This window comes from Chionomys nivalis, chromosome 17, assembly GCF_950005125.1.
Source record: "Chionomys nivalis chromosome 17, mChiNiv1.1, whole genome shotgun sequence".
Taxonomy (NCBI): domain Eukaryota; kingdom Metazoa; phylum Chordata; class Mammalia; order Rodentia; family Cricetidae; genus Chionomys; species Chionomys nivalis.
The window spans coordinates 55,599,856-55,618,101 of NC_080102.1; the positions used below are offsets into that span (position 1 = coordinate 55,599,856).

At 54.1% G+C, this 18,246-nt stretch overlaps 1 protein-coding gene across 2 annotated transcripts; it reads left to right on the forward strand.

Moving 5' to 3' along the window:
* The first annotated feature begins 5,958 nt into the window (after positions 1 to 5,958).
* On the forward strand, positions 5,959 to 17,875 carry Cacnb3 (calcium voltage-gated channel auxiliary subunit beta 3). Of its 2 annotated transcripts, none has more exons than XM_057791636.1 (13): positions 5,959 to 6,103; positions 12,391 to 12,513; positions 12,699 to 12,821; positions 13,764 to 13,879; positions 14,107 to 14,171; positions 14,377 to 14,396; positions 14,594 to 14,674; positions 14,773 to 14,831; positions 14,977 to 15,086; positions 15,296 to 15,447; positions 15,646 to 15,741; positions 15,841 to 15,990; positions 16,656 to 17,875. In XM_057791636.1, the coding sequence occupies exons 1-13, from the start codon at positions 6,062 to 6,064 to the stop codon at positions 16,968 to 16,970; spliced, it is 1,452 nt and encodes a 483-aa protein (XP_057647619.1). In that variant the 5' UTR covers positions 5,959 to 6,061; the 3' UTR covers positions 16,971 to 17,875. The 2 variants fall into 2 exon arrangements, with proteins under 2 accessions (XP_057647619.1, XP_057647618.1); XM_057791635.1 differs by lacking the exon at positions 5,959 to 6,103 and adding an exon at positions 8,024 to 8,442.
* The last annotated feature ends 371 nt before the right edge of the window (positions 17,876 to 18,246 follow it).

An 18,246-nucleotide genomic window follows, 5' to 3' on the forward strand; every position in this document is an offset into this window, starting at 1 on the left:
GAAGATCTGGGTCTGAATCCAGATCCAACTGTTGATTAACGGTGGCTCTTAAAAGTCATTTACTCTCAGAAGTCCCTCCGTGGCGGCTTAGTCATAAGGTCATTTACTCTCAGAAGTCTCTCTGTGGCGGCTTAGTCATAAGGCAGGGGCTAAAAGCCCCAACTCTGCCCTGTACAGGTTCTTTCCACTATGCGCTACGTCTCCAGTTTCTGGAACAGTTTACGCTTGGCCAACCACGAACGTCCTTGCTCAGTTCTCGCACCAGAGCTGTGTGACAAGGGGATACCGCTCTCTCCTGTTGTGGGTTGTTTCTTGTTCGACTTTGAGACAGGGTCTTGCTATGTTGTCTGGATTGGCTTCACTCGCTCTCGCCTCTTGATTGGGCTTTCTAAATGCGGGCATTCCAGGTATTCACCATTGTGCCCAGTTTTGTTCTTAATTTGGGTGCCTGGTACCATTGGGGACCAGAAGAGGGCGTAGGAAGCCCTAGAACTGAACTGTGGACTTACAGATGGTTGAGAGCCACCATGTGGATGCTGAAAATCAAACCCAAATGCTCTGGAAAATGAGTCAATTCTCTTAACTGCTGAGCCATCTCTCCGGCTCTTTCTTTTTCTTTTTTTCTTTCTTTCTTTCTTTCTTTCTTTCTTTCTTTCTTTCTTTCTTTCTTTCTTTCTTTCTTTCTTTGTTTCTTTCTTTCTTTCTCTTTCTTCCTTCCTCCCTCCCTTCCCTCTTTTCTTTTCTTCTTTTTTTCTTTTTCTTTTTGATAGGGTCTCATGTGAACCGACAGGACTCCAACTTCCCATATAGTCGGTGATGATCTTGAACTTCTGATTGTCTTGCATCCATGTTCAGAGTGCTGAGGTTCCAGGCACGTGCCACCATGCTTCAGTTATTTAGGTCTGAGGATTCCAACCTGGGCCCAGGGTTCCTGTGTGCTAGGCAAGCGCTCTTTCAGCTGAACCACATACTCAGACATTTCCTTTCCTTTTCTAAAAATAATTTTACTTATTTATTTGTATGTGTGCTTTGCCTGCATGTATGTCTGTGTATCATGTGCACACCTGGTGCCCAAGGAGTCCAAAAGAGGGTGTTAAATCCCCTGGAACTGGAGTTACAGACAGTTGTGAGCTGTCATGTAGGTGTTGGGAATGGAATCCAGGTCTCTGAAAGAGCAACCTGTGCTCTTAACGCCTTAAGCCATCTCTCCAAGTCTCTTTTCTCCTTTTTGTTTTTTGTTTGTTTTCCAAGACAGGGTTTCTCTGTGTAGTCCTGGCTGTCCTGGAACTCACAGAGATCCGCCTGCCTCTGCCTCCCGAGTGCGGGGACTGAAGACCTGTGCCACCATTGCTGGGCCCTTCTTTCCCTTTTTAAAGAGAAGTTGCTGAGACAACAGATAGTTGGACACAGGTACTAAGTGGTAGAATTAGACCCTTTCTCTGGTCTTTATATTCCAAATGCTGCCTTCTTAAGATTTTCTAGGTGGCCTTTCAGAACCCAGATGTTTAACTGCCCACTCTCCACTCACAGACAGACACAGAATCTTGTGTGTAGGAAGGAAGGCGCTGAAGCTCTGTCCAAAACCACCCTTGATGTCATCACTGTGCTCATCTCATGTCATTCAAAAACCCAGACTCCTGGCTCCATAACCCCAGAGGCCTCTAGGAGTCCAAACCTGCAACACCAGGCAGCCACCGAGCACAGGGGCTTCCATTCCTAGTCCCCAAGCCTGGTTCAAAGTTGACTGCCAGCCGGGCGGTGGTGGCGCACGCCTTTAATCCCAGCACTTGGGAGGCAGAGGCAGGCGGATCTCTGTGAGTTCGAGACCAGCCTGGTCTACAGAGCTAGTTCCAGGACAGGCTCCAAAACCAAGAGAAACCCTGTCTCGAAAAACCAAAAAAAAAAAAAAAAAAAAACCAAAGTTGACTGCCAGCTCTCTCTATCCTAAGAGGCGCCTCCTCATCTGGACACATTCTATGGACCCACCTCCTTCCTTTCCAGAGAGGCTCTCCTCAAGCCCAATGCCCGAAGTCCCTCACCCCTCTCCAGGTCCTGCTCTCCTTAATATCCTTCCTCGGGCCTCGGAGTCCCTCCCAGCAGTGAGAAGCAGAGTGGGAGGCAATGCTGGGCCCAAGAGGTAGCAGCTATGAGCAGCTCACACTATACTCTCTTCAATAATTCATTCTCCAGCAGACTGCAGGCACCATGCCCTCATTCTGAGCCAGAGATGGCTGCCGTGGCTCAGAGCCTTCTGTGGGGTGGGACAGGGAAGCTAACAGCAGCAGAGATCTGGAAGAAAGAGAGGGTGCCCAGCCTCCGAGTCTATGTTGCATGAGGCCCACTAGTCCTTGTGAAAGGCTTCCAAACTGGTCTGATGTCAGTGAGCCAGGCAGACAAAGCCACATTGCTGGGGGAAGGTGCGAGACAGAAGGGTCTACACCGGGCTCCCTGGAGTGCCTATACAGGGTCAGCCCCGTGCCACACCCCTTTGTCCCCTGACAGGCCTTAGCTATCTCCACTTCGGGAGTTCTACTCTGCTGGAACTGTAATCTTAGTTAATAGCCCTGAACCTCTTCTTGGGTTTGCCATTCCACCCCCACCTCTCCAACCCCAGACTCTCTGGCTAACCACCGCTGATGTTTACGGAGCTTGTAGACTGTGGGGGTGGAGGACCCGAACTGACCCTGCGGATGGTAAGGGGATTCAGAATACTAAATATCAGGAACGTGCCAAGCAATTCTTTGTCTGCAGCAAGGAAGAATGGTGGTAAGATCTAACCAGTTAGGGACCTGGCTTTCCCGGTGTCCCAGCTCTGTCACCGGGGACAGCCTGGATTCTATTTGTATGCTAGTCCTGTTCTCACTGCAATCCAGTCTTTACAATTGGTCACCTAATGCATGCAATGGCATTAGAGGGGAAACTGAGACCAAAGACTAAAACAAGCATTTACAGAGCTGAGCCAGACACTCAGGCCTGGAGCCAAGCATCTCTGGCTACTCACACTTCAAGCAAAGAAGGTTTTCCCCAAATATACAAAAGTGGGCAAGAGTTGGGTCTGGAAGCCATAGCTACTCCTCATTCCCTCTGGGAGCCTGGTTTCTGGAGGGAAGGCGCAATCGCTGTAGGCACCGTCAGCAAGAAACTCTTCTGACATATTTATAGCAAATGCTGCATCAGGGAATGGAGCCTGAAAGTGTTTCAAAGCATCAAATAACTCTATAGGCCCTGAGGAGGAGCCCAGAGAAGAATACTGATTGCAGCAGGAGAGACTGAGGTTTGATGTTGGAGGAACTTCCCCAGAGTAAGATATAGAGTTGACAGTGGAAATTCCCTGTAGAAGTTACTTTCACATAATTTTCTCAGGATTTGGCACCTGTTTGGGTCTTGTAAGTACAAAAGAATGGATGTGGTGGACCACTGATTCTGTCCTGATAATGCCCAGACTTCCAAATACCAGGGCCGTTCACTAAGTTGTCCAGATTACACCATTCTGAAGAGGGAAGTGGAGCCTAACAGCCATTTCTCCATCAGCAGGGCAGACTAGCCAGGATGGTTGACAGGGGCCCTGCCCAGCATCCTGGATCCTGACAGGGTGAGCTGATGAAGCCTGTGGGGGCTCTGTGTAGGAACCTAGGGTTTGCACAGACCTGCACAGCCAAGCTGGGGTAACTTGCCCAGAGATTCAAATCGCAGGAGCAGAGCAGGAACCTAAAAGACCTTAAGTGGGGAGGAAGAGAGTATGTGACCTGCCAATCACCTCACTGGGAGGGCCTTTGACAGGGAGTTCTGGAGGTGAGGATCCCTAATTCAGTTCCAATGCTTACCTTCTTGGCATAGCAGAGACCTGGTAGGTGCTCCAGTTCCCACAGCTTGGGTGAAAATGAACAAACAGGGGATGTGGGCTGCCCCTGGGCATCTCAGATTCCCTCCGATAAACTCAGAGAATTGATATTTATGTTTTAAAGATGTGGCCATAGCTTCAGGGGTGTAGGTTCAGGCAGAGGAGGAGGGAAGCCAGGCACAATTGCTTCTCCTGTGAAAACTGAAGCGCCCCAAGGCCCAGAGGAGCTAGTCCATTAGCTGTGGTCAGCAGGGGAGGCAGGGAGGGAGGGAAGATGAGCGTTTGGGGGGAGGGGGTGGGGGAGGGGAAGGTACTTCTCTCCCTCCAGGTCTTATTGCCTAAGCAAAACTTTAATTCTCTCTATTCCAACTCCCAACAAAAAATAAAATAAAAAGAATGAATACCCTCCTACCCCTCCCTCCTCAAACCTCTTCTGCAGGGTTGAAGCGGAGTAAGTTGGGGTGGCCACATCTGTGGCAGGAACAGACCACAGAAGAAGGGGAGGCGGTGGCCTCGCCAGGCACATTCCAGGTTAAAGCCAGCCCAAGAGGAACCGCGAATGGAGTGCCCTGAGAATGGGAGATCTTCCACCGTAGCTCTTTCTGGGATGGGACCAGAGGACAGTCAACTGAACAGAGAGGGAGAAACAGTCTCTGGAGATCTTCAGAGAATAGGAAGGTGGAGGGGAGGGGTCCTGAGCCCCCTCCATCCCAGAAAGTGGGTTCGAAGAAGGGCTGAGAAATGGAGTTTTCCAGCTGATGTTACGGTGAACTTGGAGATCCACCCAGGTTGTTAAGGTCTCAGTTCTGTCTCCATGAAGGGGTTTGCTCCCACCTGCCCCAGACCCAGGCGCAGCCACTATCTTAAGAACAGGGAAGGGTCCAGTATCGAAGGACCAATGAGAGGTTGGTCCGCTTAGAAGGGTGTAGGAAGCAAGCGAATTGGGAATTACACCTTCGCTCCCGCCCTCCCCCGCGCCCCCCCCCCCGCCAGAACTTGGGCTTGTCCGCTTTGACGTGCCCGCCGGAGGGGACGAGAAGGGGTACTGACCCGAGAAGCGGTCCTGCGACTTTGTGCTCTCTGCTGCCCAGACTGAGCTGGGATGCTGCCCGGCTTGCCTGGGCTCCCCCTGAGACCAGGATGGAGGTAAGAGCGGTCTGGGGCTCTGGAGGGGTCACGAGTGTCTCAAAGGAACCCCATAGGGGTGGGGATAGACTGCAGCTTGGGGTTCTCTCCTGGGGGGTCTGGAGATGGGATGTGGCTCCTGGAGGGGATGTGGCTCCTGGAGAGGGGGAAAGGATTCAGCTGGGTCTAGATACAGGCTGCGCCCTTTGCGGCAGCGCCTCCTGCTGGCAGGAGACAGCACGTGCGGTGGGTGCCGCCACCTGGAGGGCGGGTGCGGACACCCGGGCATCGAATCTAGGGGGCGCTACAGCGGGTAGGGAAGCAGCCGCCTCACCTCGCCTTGACCTTCCCTTTGGCGGATCTGAGACCTGCAGCAGCACTAACTGACACAGGAGGCGTCCCTGCTAGGCTGTCTCCCTAAGAATTCTGCAGAAGTCAAGGGTCGGGACCTGGAAAGGGAGGCTGGACGTGGCTTCCTCGAACTCTGAGGGGCGTCTTGAGGCTTAGGCAAGCGAACTGAACACCAGCACTCTTCCTTATCGGTCTGCTACCCGGCTGAGGTGGGGATGCAGTAGGGCCTTTCTTCCTGGGGCGCAGGGCGGATGGGGGGTGGGACACTACCTGCTCCAAGCCGGGGCCTGGAGGGAGCCGAACCTCCCCCTTAAAGCTCCGGTGCCTCGCCTGTCTTTGAACCTTTCCCGCCCTCTGCTTGCAGTGGCAGAGCTCCACAGACCATGCCCTTTCTGGAAACCCGGTGGAGGGGGAGGGGATGGCTTGGGGCGGGGGAAGCGAGGTGAGGATAGAAGGGCGGTGAGAGACACCAGATGAATAGAAAAATGGGGTGGTAGAGAGGGAAGACTAAAGTGGGGAGGGACTGGGAGTGAGAGAAAGATTGACGGAGGAGGCTAGAAAGGAAGGGGGGGAGGAAAAGGGGTGGAACCGGGAGCTCGGAGAGGGAGCGGGCGACTGGAGCTGGGCGGGCGTGGGGCGAGGCCAGGCGTGCAGACTGGAGCAGTGTGCAGAGCCGCGGCTGGGTCCTGCTCCCGCCTCGGAGCCCCTGGCCCGGGGGAGGGGGAGAGGCCACTAGCCCGGTCTATGTCTTTTTCTGACTCCAGCGCAACCTTCCTGCTGAACGAGGTAACCGCTGGGGCCCCCTCCCCAGCGGGGTGGGAGGAAAGCTCCGGCATTTGGGAGAAACTGCAGCACGGAGAGGGAGGGAAAACAGGAGGCGAGACCTCTGGGGGAGAGAGAAAGGGAAGGTTGGAATTGGCGGCTCCTCCAAAATGTGCAGACAGGGCTGATGGGGAGCCGGGAAAGGGGCTAGATTGGAAGGAGGGCTGTGTCAAGCTCTCTCTGTGACCCTCTTTGAGTTCCTTGGGGGGAGGGAGCAACCTAATAGCTGGAATGCTAGGGGCCTCCCTGTGGTGTAGAATTCCCAGCTCCTGCCTCAGTTTCCCCACATGGTGCTCAGGAATTGGGATCTGCCCAGCTTCCTGGCAGGCTTTGGGCTTTCCTGCTGCCGTAGCTGGATTAGCACGATAACTGAACTAGGTAGGTGTGACTGTAGTGAGAAATGAAGGGGGCACTGGTTAGCAATCAGAGGTACAGGTGGAGGCAAGGAAGACCAAGTGCCTGCAGGACCCAGGGGATGCCTGTAGGTATGGGGAACTTGAACCCTTCTCCTGGGGAGGAGGTTGGCATGGCAACGGATCTCTCAGGGGTAGACTGAGACACCAGTTGTCCCAGCTGGGAATGAAGACAACAAGGTGTGAGGATGGGGTACTGCTAATAGCAAATCCACAGTCCCAGGCCTCTCTATGGGTGGTGAGTCCTAAGATGAGAGGCCAGGAAAGGAGATTCCAGATAGGAATCTCCCAGGAGAGAGGCTGGAGGGGCTTACTCTTTGGTACCTACCTCTCCACCCTCTGGAAGGAGGGGACTAAAGAGACAACGAAAAAGGAAGGCACAGGTGGTGCTTAGGGACACAGAATATAGTATTTTACTAACCCCTACACATGCAGGATTTCAGCTGTGAATTTTGGCTGTCTACCTCAGTAGCAAGGGTTCGAATAAAGTTGCCTGCCAGTCCTTCTAACAGAAGGAGACAGACTAGGGTGTCATAAAATGAGCCCCCCCCCCAACACACGTCTTTTTCTTGCCAAGGAAACAGGAAGATGAGACATAGGTGAGAAAGCAGTTGGCTTGGGTGGTCTTCCTCTCCCATACACTCCACTTTCTAATAGATCTCATTAACCCTTCCTTGCAAATTGTGGCTTTCTGATTTCCCTGTAGAGCAGGAAAGGAAAGGATGGGCAGAGTCCTGGACTGGGATTGAGGAACTAGGAATGGAAAGGAACTGGGCTGAGGGGGCAAGACACCAGGCCTGGCTGATCTCTCCCTTTAGGTTCACCAAAAACAGCCCCTTTCTGCCCGAGTTCCCACGGATGCCGTGGCAATGTCTATCACAATCCTTGGCAGGGAAGTGAGGAAGAGAATATCCATCATGGCTTAAATTGGATGAAATCTGCCCGTGCAACAGGTGTGGGGAGGCCTAGCCAGAGTACCCGAACTTCCCCCTTTCAAGGGTCGGTCCTTTGCTGCAGCCGGAACACAGAGGGCCACGCACCTGTTGGGGCAGGAGCTGCTTGCATGGCACCGGTCTAGGATCTCCAAACCATTCCTCCTCAGTACCACTGTGGGGTTTGCTTTGGGAGTCTCCTGGACGTGCAGGGAGCCGACACTGCGCTATCACCTGAGACCTAACCCCATCCGTTGCCCGCCCCCCTATAGCTCTCCATTTTCCGGTCTTGCTCGTCCTCTCTGCCTCCAGCCCTCCTCTCTCTCCATCCAGCCTCCCCGGCGTCCGCACCCTCTCGATTCTTCGCTGGGGTCGCGTCTTGTAGCAGCGTCTCGCCCCTTCCCCTCCCCCGCGCCAGCCCTTTGTTTCCCGGCGGAGCAGTTCCTGGGTTGCGAGAGAGTCCCTGTCTCCGCATCTCTCCTCGCCCCGCCTCCTCCCTGCCGGGATCCGCCCCGCCTGCAGCCTCTCCGCCCTCCTTCCCTGTCGCCCCGGCCCCAGAGGTGGCGGGGACCCACCTTCCCGGCTCGCGTGCGCCCAGTTCCGCGGCCCCGGCGGCCCCGCCGCCCGCGCCTTCCCGGGAGGGGGTCAGGTGGGCGGGCACTATTGTTGTGGGAGCCGGCGGCAGATTCCTCAGCCGCGCTGGCGCGCTCGGGGTGGGACCGACTGGGCTGGGGGGTGGGGAGGGGAGCGGTGATCTGAGCTGAGAGCAGCTGGTCTTCGCGGCTCTCTCCCTCCTTCGCGCTCGCGCTCTCCGCCGCCGCCCGTAGGGCTGCGCGGCTCGGTGGCATCTCGGGCGCGGCCCGCCGTCCTCGCCCCCGGCGCCGCTCGCTCCCCCCCCCCTCCGGATTCCCCCATGTATGACGACTCCTACGTGCCCGGGTTTGAGGACTCGGAGGCGGTGAGTGCCCACGGGGAGGGTGGGGGTGGGGTAGTTGGGATGACACCTCTCTCTTCACCCTTTCCCCCAGTTCAGGACTTTGAAAAACGCCTTGACAGCGGGGCCGGGCGCGTAAGTAGGGGGGCCTCTCTAGGAAAGTGGGGATATGGGCTTTCATGGCCAGGTCTCCCAGGTACTCGGGTGTGTGCAGAGGGACAGTGTAGGGAGAAGGCTCGAGCAGGTGTCCAAAGCTCAAGACATAAGGGACAGAGGGAGGAAGCACTGAAAGCCCTGGCACGGAGGCTTTAGAGGGAAAATGCAACGTCTGTAGTTCTAAATTCTGGGTTTATGGGGTCTGAACAGAACAGGAGAAGCAGAGCTTCAGGGGAGACACACCGGACCTGTGCCTCAAGTAAATGACAAATTGGGGATCTGGAAGAACATTAGAGAATCGGGTATCAGCCTCAGCAGATAGGAATTCTAGAACTTGACGATGTCTGTTATCCCTCTCTGCCCACCATCCATGCGCATGACCTGGACCCCTCACCCTGACTATAGCTCAGCTTCTTCCAAAGGCCAGCCACCACACGGGTGGGCCCTTAGACTGAGTTCAGTCCACCTTCTCAGCCCCCCTGCTGAGGATTCCTCTGAGCTCCTGCTCAGCATGGAGGACCTGGAGGTGAGGCCAGGGGAGCTCAGGGCATGGGGATGGAAAGGAAGCTCTTTGCTCAGAGAACCAGGCAACCAATAAATATTTAATTCTCCTCTTTGCTTTTATCTCCTGACCCACTGAGACAAATCAGCTCATTAGGCAGTGATTCCCGGAGCTCAGAAAGCAGAAAGAATGCCTGGAAAGATGGGACAAGAGCGGGGAGCAGTTTCAGAGCCCCTTGGAGTTGCCAGTCTTCCGGCAAACACTCCACAGGAGGGCCTTCTTGGGAAAGGACCACTATCCCCTGATAGGATTGGGTCAAGTCTCCTGTCTCACGCCCGGGACAGATGAGCAGTGAGCCTCAGGACAGGCACATGGCAGTCGATTCTGGGACCAGGCTCCTTCCGGACCCAGTTTTCCACGGGGCTCTGGGGCTGATGACATTGCTGTAGAGCAGATAGATGCTTTTCAAGGCTCTGGTGGGCACCTCTTTCTAACAGTTGAAGGGACAGCTGGTGTAGCCCAGGGTGCCAAGATGAGCTCGGGAACAGACCTGTCTGAGGCCATGGGGCCTGGGTGCTCCTTTTTCATCCCTGCTGAGAAGTTAGGCCAGATAAGCTGGCCTGTGGATGCAGTTTGAGGGCAGCCTGCTGACCCATTGCTCCCTCCTGACCCTCTGTTTCTTGGGTTCTCCCCCCCCCCCCCGCTTTGCCTCCTCCTCCTAGCTCATTGCTCTCCCTGAGGCCCCCTCTGAAGCAGTAGGAGGGAGATCAGGCTCTAAATAAATCCACTGGGCTCATCTCCCTCCTCTTCTTCCCCCGTGCCATGCAAGAGAGGAGCTGCAGCCTGCCCACACACTCGCCAGGCAAGGGGGGCAACCACCAGGGCACTGTGCCAACTCCAGCAACTCTAGAGTGCTGAGACTCTGTCTATTGGGGCATAATGGGGTGGGGAGACAAGGCCCTAACGTGTTCTACCGGGTGTTCCTACCTTCCTATTGATACCAGACCAGCACAGACAATCCCCCAAGGACATAGGAATTATGGAAAGAGGCTTTCCATTCAGGACACAAATCATTAAACAATTTAGGGACAGATCTGTCATTCTCACCTAGACAGGGCTAAGAGGTCATCCAGCCTAGTTACCCCAGATACTCAGAGGACTAAATTAGGCTGAGAGCTAGCATCAGTAGAGGTCAAAGCCACACTTCTTCCAACACCTGCTGGGTTCCTAGGAAGTATCTCATACATACACAGTGGGTGGTCATCCTGCCTTGCTCCCGCCTTTCTCACCTGCTGGCTTCTATCCCACCCTACCCCCGCTTTGCAAGCCTTACCCTGCAGCTAGCACTTACGCCCTGGAATGAGGTTCCTCACGCCATGTCAAGGTTTTTTTTCTGGGACTCAGCCTTGTTCTGCCTTGACCGGAGAGTTGGGGAGCAGCAAACAGCCTCCACTTGTGCAGAACAAAAGGCTTTCCCACTTTGGCTCTGCCTTGAGCCTTTGGTTTACAATAGACACAGTCCCCGGCTCAGACTCCAGGTCTCTGCACTGGCAGGGTTGGGGGAGAGGCAGGGTCGACAGCAGGAGTGTGTTTGCCTTCCCCAAAGAGAGTTTGGCTCCTGCTGCCTTGTAGTTGGTCCTGCCCCCTAGCCTGAGGATGCCAGGTACTGTTCTTCAGCCTGGACATTCTGAGACCTCTTTCTCTACACACACTCTTTGACCTTTTCTGTGCCGCTGTCCCTCCAGACAGCTGCCGGTAAGGAGAGACTGAGTCTCAGAAAAGATCCCTCTTTCCCTAATCCAGTTACCTTAACTTTCAGCTGCTTGTCTCAAAGTTTGGCATCTTCTTTATGGTCTTGAAGATGAACTCTGCAACCCTTCAAATGTACACTCCTTTCCCTAAGATCCTACTATGGGCAGGGTTCAAAGACTGTTCTTGTTCACATTACCAAAAGCACCCCATCCCCAAGGTCTTGTATCTCAGCTGGGTTGCCTGGCGCCAGCGTAGCCTCCCTCCAGGGCCTGCTATCCCTTGGACCCAGGGGAAGGCGAGGGAGCTACAGGCCAGGTGGTAGGTGTGATAGCCTTACCTGTACCCAGGGAGATAGCTTTGTATTGCTTTCTCATTCTGTCTTCTTGCTGCTGACACCTGGCCAGTTTCCAGTCCTAGCAGGTGTGGGAGGAAAGAGTAGTGTGGGTGGGGAGAGCGAAGGAGAGGTCGAGTCTAAGAGTCTGCGACTTTGGGCCCAATCTTCACACTGTAAGGCAAGTATTCATTCGTTTAACAGATTTCAAAAGCCGGGCGGCGGTGGCACACTGGCATCTGGGAGGTAGAGGCAGGCAAATATCTGTTTGGTCTGTATAGAAAGTTCTAGGCTAACCAGTGCTACATAGTGGACCCTGACTCAAATAAGAGCAACAAAAAAACTCTGAGAAAGTGTTAGTGATCACATGGCCACATCCGGCCAGGGTTGTGCATGCATGCATTTACTGTGTACATGTGTGTGTAAGCTCACACACGTGCCACTGTGTGATCAGAGGACGACTTTAGAGATGGGTTTTCTGTTTCCACTGTTGGTTCCACGGATTTGGTCATCCTGTTATCCTGTTAAAGCAGAGAATGCCTTTACTCAATCCCCTACCCCATCTGGCGGCGGCTTCTTCTTCTTCTTCTTCTTCTTCTTCTTCTTCTTCTTCTTCTTCTTCTTCTTCTTCTTCTTCTTCTTCTTCTTCTTCTTCTTCTTCTTCTTCCTCTTGCTCTTCCTCTTCCTCTCCTCCTCCTCCTCTTCCTCCTCTTCTTTGGAGGGAGGGTCTCAAGTAGCACAGGATGGCTTTAACCTCTTTCTAGCTGCAGCTGAACTTGAACTTCTGATCCTCTACCTCCCAAGTGCTGGAATTATAGGTGTGCACCACCATGCCTAGCTCTGACCAGCATCTCTTGGCTAGCTGTATTCTTGCCAATTGTCTTAAAGGGATAATGGCCAGGTTGCTTCAGGCTAGCATGGATAAGAAGGCCTGGTTTCCTGGATTTGACACCATCTCAAATACATCATATGTAGTATTTTTCCCTTCCCTCTGCTTCAGAGGACGTGGTAGAGAGGAGAAAAGAGAGGGGAAAGTGAAGGTTCTATTCTGATAGGTGTGGGGCAGAGGGGCCCTGATCTTTGCACACATGGATTGGGCCAGCCTCCCTGTAGCCTCAGAGACACTGGGGGGCACACAAGAAGCAGTGTAAAGGGTCAAATCATTCCCTAGAAGGTGGAGAAATAGCATTAAGGTTAGGAGGGGCCTTTTACACAGACTCTCCTGTCCCAGGGTTCAGCCGACTCCTACACCAGCCGCCCTTCTCTGGACTCAGACGTCTCCCTGGAGGAGGACCGGGAGAGTGCCAGGCGAGAAGTGGAGAGCCAGGCTCAGCAGCAGCTGGAGAGAGCCAAGGTATACCTGCCGGCAGGGGGCCAGGCTAGGAGCAAACCTGTGCACAATCTTGGGTCCCCAGGGTCACGTCAGGGTGTGGAAAAGTGTGTGTGGCGGGCAAGAGGCTTCTCATCTGAGGCCTCTGCCTGCCTTCCCCCAAGAGATGTTCTGGTCTCTCTCATTGCCCTGGTGATCAAATTTCCCAGCACAAACCTGTGGCATTTGCTGTGAGGACCAATGTCAGCTACTGTGGGGTGCTGGATGAGGAGTGCCCAGTCCAGGGCTCTGGAGTCAACTTCGAGGCCAAAGATTTTCTGCACATTAAAGAGGTAATCAACCTTATTCTCCCCCGAAGCATAATCTAGCACTTAATTTTCCTGTTGCTGTCCCAGGCCCTAGTGCCTCTTCAGTTCTAGATCTAAAATAAGTCCTCAACTCCTTCAGTTTTATCTGTGTGCGCACACCTGTGTACCCCTTATACACAGACCTGACTCCCATCTGTGTGCACACACCTGTGTACCCCTCATACACAGACCTGACTCCTCCATTTCATCTGTGTGTGCACACACCTGTGTACCCCTCACACAAAGACCTGACTCCCATCTGTGTGCACACACCTGTGTGCCCCTCATACACAGACCTGACTCCCCCAGTTTCATCTGTGTGCACACACCTGTGTGCCCCTCATACACAGACCTGACTCCCATTTGTGTGTGCACACCTGTGTACCTCTCACACAAAGACCTGACTCCCATTTGTGTGTGCACACCTGTGTACCCCCATACACAGACCTGACTCCTCCATTTCATCTGTGTGTGCACACGTGTGCCCCTCATACACAGACCTCACTCCCAATTGTGTGTGCACACCTGTGTACCCCTTATACAACAGACCTGACTCCCATTTGTGTGTCTACATCTGTGTGCCCCTCATACACAGACCTGACTCCTCCATTTCATCTGTGTGTGCACACATGTGTGCCCCTCATACACAGACCTGATTCCAAAGGTCCCCACCGTTCTCAGACCTGGCTTGGTCCTCAGTTCTGTGTCTAAGTAGGGGAAGTTAGAGTAACTAACCAGCAGTCTCTTGTGACATCTGCAATGCTACCCGGCTTGTGGCAGGAACCTCGCTGCACTCTTCTGTGATGCCATCATATTCTCCTTGGCCCTTCTTCTGCCTTCCTTACACCAGCTTCCCAAAGTCTTCCCTGGCTCAGAAGCCTGGGCCAGTGCTTCCCACAGTTCCTCCCCACTCCTCTCCATTCCTAGAAGTACAGCAACGACTGGTGGATCGGGAGGCTAGTGAAAGAGGGCGGAGACATCGCCTTCATCCCCAGCCCCCAACGCCTGGAGAGCATCCGGCTCAAACAGGAACAGAAAGCCAGGTGAGAACGGTGCTGAGACTCAGTAAACACACACCTCACCCTCAGACACCTGACCCACAAACACAGCTGCACGTTTATACCGTGCAAGTCCACACTCACATACACACATAACATACATGCTTAACTGTCATAAAGGTAGTTAATTTGTAAAACATTAAATAATGTCTGGAACTGACGGACACATTCAACCCCCCCCCTTTTTGTTTTACCACCCCCATCTCTGTCAGGAGATCTGGGAACCCTTCCAGCCTGAGTGACATTGGCAACCGACGTTCTCCTCCTCCATCTCTAGGTAGCCTTCCCTCAGCTCACTCATTTGGGTGGATGGGCAGATAAGACAGTGGAAGGGGGTTCTTCTCAGTGAGGTTTATGGGAAGGGGCTGGCAGAGGGATTGTAAAAGCAGGAGAACCACCTTTTCTTCCCTGGGAAGGGACTACCATGCCCCCAGGCCCTTTTCCCTTCACCAACTTTAATCTTTTATTTCCTTTTCCAAAAGCCAAGCAGAAGCAGAAGCAGGTGAGTCGGAAGGGGACCTGGACTGGGGGTCTGGGGGACTGGGGGTCGTTGTGGATTTTGGTTCTGGTCAACTCACTGCTGGTATCTGCAGAACAGAGGGGAGGGAACCCAGAGCTCTTGACTCTGCCCCCAGAGCAATCAGGCGTAAAGTGGGTACCAAGACCAAGATTTTGTCTGACCTCCTGGCCATTCTGCAGACGGAACATGTTCCCCCATACGATGTGGTGCCCTCCATGCGGCCTGTGGTGCTGGTGGGACCCTCGCTGAAAGGTTATGAGGTGAGGACAGTGGGGACGGTCTGTGTGGAGGATGTGAACTCTTAGGGACACTGCCTGCCTCCTGGAACCTTCTGTCAGTGCCACACCCTCTCCTCCAGGTCACGGACATGATGCAGAAGGCTCTCTTTGACTTCCTAAAACACAGGTTTGATGGCAGGTAAGTTGCCCTGGCCTGGAATGGAATGAGAGTCGGGAAGAAAATAATTCCTTCCTCATGCCCAGAGCTAGTCTCCTCCCGAGGAGAGTTAGAACTGGGTAAAGAAGGCCTTGGGTCTGAAGGCCGCTGTGACCCTCCACACCAGGATCTCTATCACGCGGGTCACAGCTGACCTCTCACTGGCTAAGCGGTCTGTGCTCAACAACCCTGGCAAGAGGACCATCATTGAGCGCTCCTCTGCCCGATCCAGCATTGGTGAGCACTCCTTTGTTCTGCTTCTCTGCCTACTCGACGCTCGTCAGAACTGTTGTTTTTTTTTTTTTTTTTTTTTGCCCATGCCCCACCACCTGCCCCAGGTCTGCCCTCATTTGCCCAGTCCATTTCCCGCCTCACCGCATAGCAGCCCTCAAAGCCCTGGATTAAACAGTCGGCAGAGCCCCTGGTGAGCTGCTCCCCTTCCTTAGCTGAAGTGCAGAGTGAGATCGAGCGCATATTCGAGCTGGCCAAATCCCTGCAGCTAGTCGTGTTGGATGCTGATACCATCAACCACCCAGCACAGCTAGCCAAGACCTCATTGGCCCCCATCATCGTCTTCGTCAAAGTATCCTCACCGAAGGTAAGTGAAACTGGGGTGAATGGGGTCCCACAGGAGATGTCCCCTAGAATATAGTGCACCTCTGCTTGGGCCCTGCCTGGAATGACCGCCACACTGAGGCATCCTCACCTGGTACTCTAATGCCCTATTACAAGTTGAGAATGTGCCTAGCTCTGACCGGAGTCCCTAGAGACTCTCGGCCTATCTCTGCCCTTCCAGGTACTCCAGCGACTCATCCGCTCCCGGGGGAAGTCGCAGATGAAGCATCTGACAGTACAGATGATGGCATATGATAAGCTGGTTCAGTGCCCACCAGTGAGTGCTTGGGTCAGCTGCAGCCACCCCCTATTCCAGGGTGCAGGAACTCTGGGATTGCTGTTGAGAAGCCAACCTCCTCGTGTGCTTTCTCTCCAGGAGTCATTTGATGTGATTCTGGATGAGAACCAGCTGGAAGATGCCTGCGAACACCTGGCCGAATACCTAGAGGTTTACTGGCGCGCCACCCACCATCCAGCGCCTGGCCCTGGACTTCTGGGTCCTCCTAGTGCCATCCCTGGACTTCAGGTAACCATTTCCAGTGGGCAAAATGTGCAGGCTTACACAGTCCAAGCGAAGCTCCTGCCCCTCCCAAAGGGATTGCCCTTGGTCTGCATGTGAAGCCAGGGATGGTACAACTGTCAGCTCTGCTTCAGCTTGCTCTACAGACCTAGGGCGTATAGGTTAAGGAGCTTCCTGGTTGAAGAGCACAGTGAATGAGTAATCAGAGATGGGCCTTCCAGGGTCAATGGAAACATTCTATCCCTGTTCTCCCAGTCATTTTTTTTTTTAATTTATTTATTATGTATACAACAATATCCTTTCTGCATGACTGCCAGAAGAGGGCGCCAGACCCCATTACAGATGGTTGTGAGCCACCATGTGGTTGCTGGGAACTGAACTCAGGAACTCTGGAAGAGCAGGCAATGCTCTTAACCTCTGAGCCATCTCTCCAGCCCTCTCCCAGTCATTTTTTAAGGGAGAGCCTGAATTTGCAGGAGCCCAAACTCCAGCTTTCTATGTCTGGCCCAGAAGAATGCCCCAGCTTACTTCTTCCTCGCACTATTTAAAACAAAACAAAACCTGGGAACTGAGAATAGAGGGGGAAGAATCCCACCTCCCTGTCAGAGTCCTGGGAGAACCAAAGGCCAGGTCTGCTTCACCTTACTTAGAGCTGTTGTGTGGCCCCCCAGAACCAGCAGCCGCTGGGGGAGCGTGGTGAGGAGCATTCGCCCCTGGAGCGGGACAGCTTGATGCCCTCAGATGAGGCCAGCGAGAGCTCCCGCCAGGCCTGGACCGGATCTTCACAGCGCAGCTCCCGCCATCTGGAGGAGGACTATGCAGATGCCTACCAGGACCTGTACCAGCCTCACCGCCAACACACCTCGGGGCTTCCCAGTGCTAATGGGCATGACCCCCAAGACCGGCTCCTAGCCCAGGACTCGGAGCATGACCACAATGACCGGAACTGGCAGCGTAACCGGCCTTGGCCTAAGGACAGCTACTGACCACCACCTGCCCTACCCTAGCAGGCACAGGCACAGCGGCTGGGGTGCCCACCTCAGGCAAGTTGGAGTTAGACTGGCATTAGGCTGCCACTAGGTTCAGCTCCCACAACCCCCTGCCCAGCCCCTGGTCCAGGGCTGACTGTGGTCCCAAGGTTCTGGGAGAAGCAAGGGGCCCCCTCACCTCCTGGGCACAGTGACCCCGTAGGCTCTCATCCCAGGTACTAGCTGTGTTCTGTACCCTTGGCACCTTCCTCACCTGCACAAGAAGCTGCGGCAGTGGGCAGTGATCTCAGGCCAGGATCACTTAGCAGGGGACGCCCGACCAGAACGGGGGTGGGAGCGTGGGCAGTACAGCGTGAGTCCTAACCAGGGGCTCAGTTGTCTCTCCTCACTGCCACACGTCAGAAACGGAACAATCAGAGCTCGACATGGTAGCACTTCTGTACGTCAGCTGGGGTGGGCAAGTACACCTAAGACAGGAGCAGTGCAGGTGAGGCTAGACAAACTCACAGCGGAAGCTCTGCTAGACAAAGGCCCTCCTCTCCAAACCAGGAAGCTTAGCATCTGGCAAGCCTAGGGAACTGGAGCACAGTGAAGCCAGAAGCTTGGACTGCGGGGGAAGGAGGAACGGCTTCCGGCCCCCTTGCGTTTCTCATTCTTTTGCCCTTGCATCTGTCATTTCTGTTCTTCCCCTCCATGCCTCCTGCAAGACCAGGCTCCCTGACTCATAGCTGCCGCTTGTTAGGTTAGGGTTAGATGAGGACACTGGGACACAGTGGACAGCCCCCAGAGGCTGTCCACCTGGCTACCCTTGCCTTATGGCTCTAGTGTGTGACCTACAGAGCATGCTCCATTAAGAACCTGCCCCACCTCATTGTCATCTCCAATAAACACCATGCACAGTCCTCAGGTGTCTCTGGTGTGTTGACTCATATGGTTCTGTATTACTGTGTGGCCTACGTCTGCAAAGTCTGTGCAATATTCTGGTCCCTTTCTCCCCAAGGATTCCAGAGTGGGAAGGGAAAACAGCAACTGCAAGAAGCATTGTATTTGTGGGCACAACACACCCCAGGCCCAATGTCTGGAGGGAGATGGTTGGCAGTGCAGAAGGGACTTGCTCTGAGAAGTGAGGAAACAGCATGGACAAAGCTTCCTACTGCCCCCAGGGCTCCACAAGTAGCTGTAACTTGAATTCACACATTTGCCTACTTTCCAGGGGCTAAGGAGAGCACGCGCCTGAAGAGGACAGGGACCTGCGGTCCTCGTCAGACCTAAC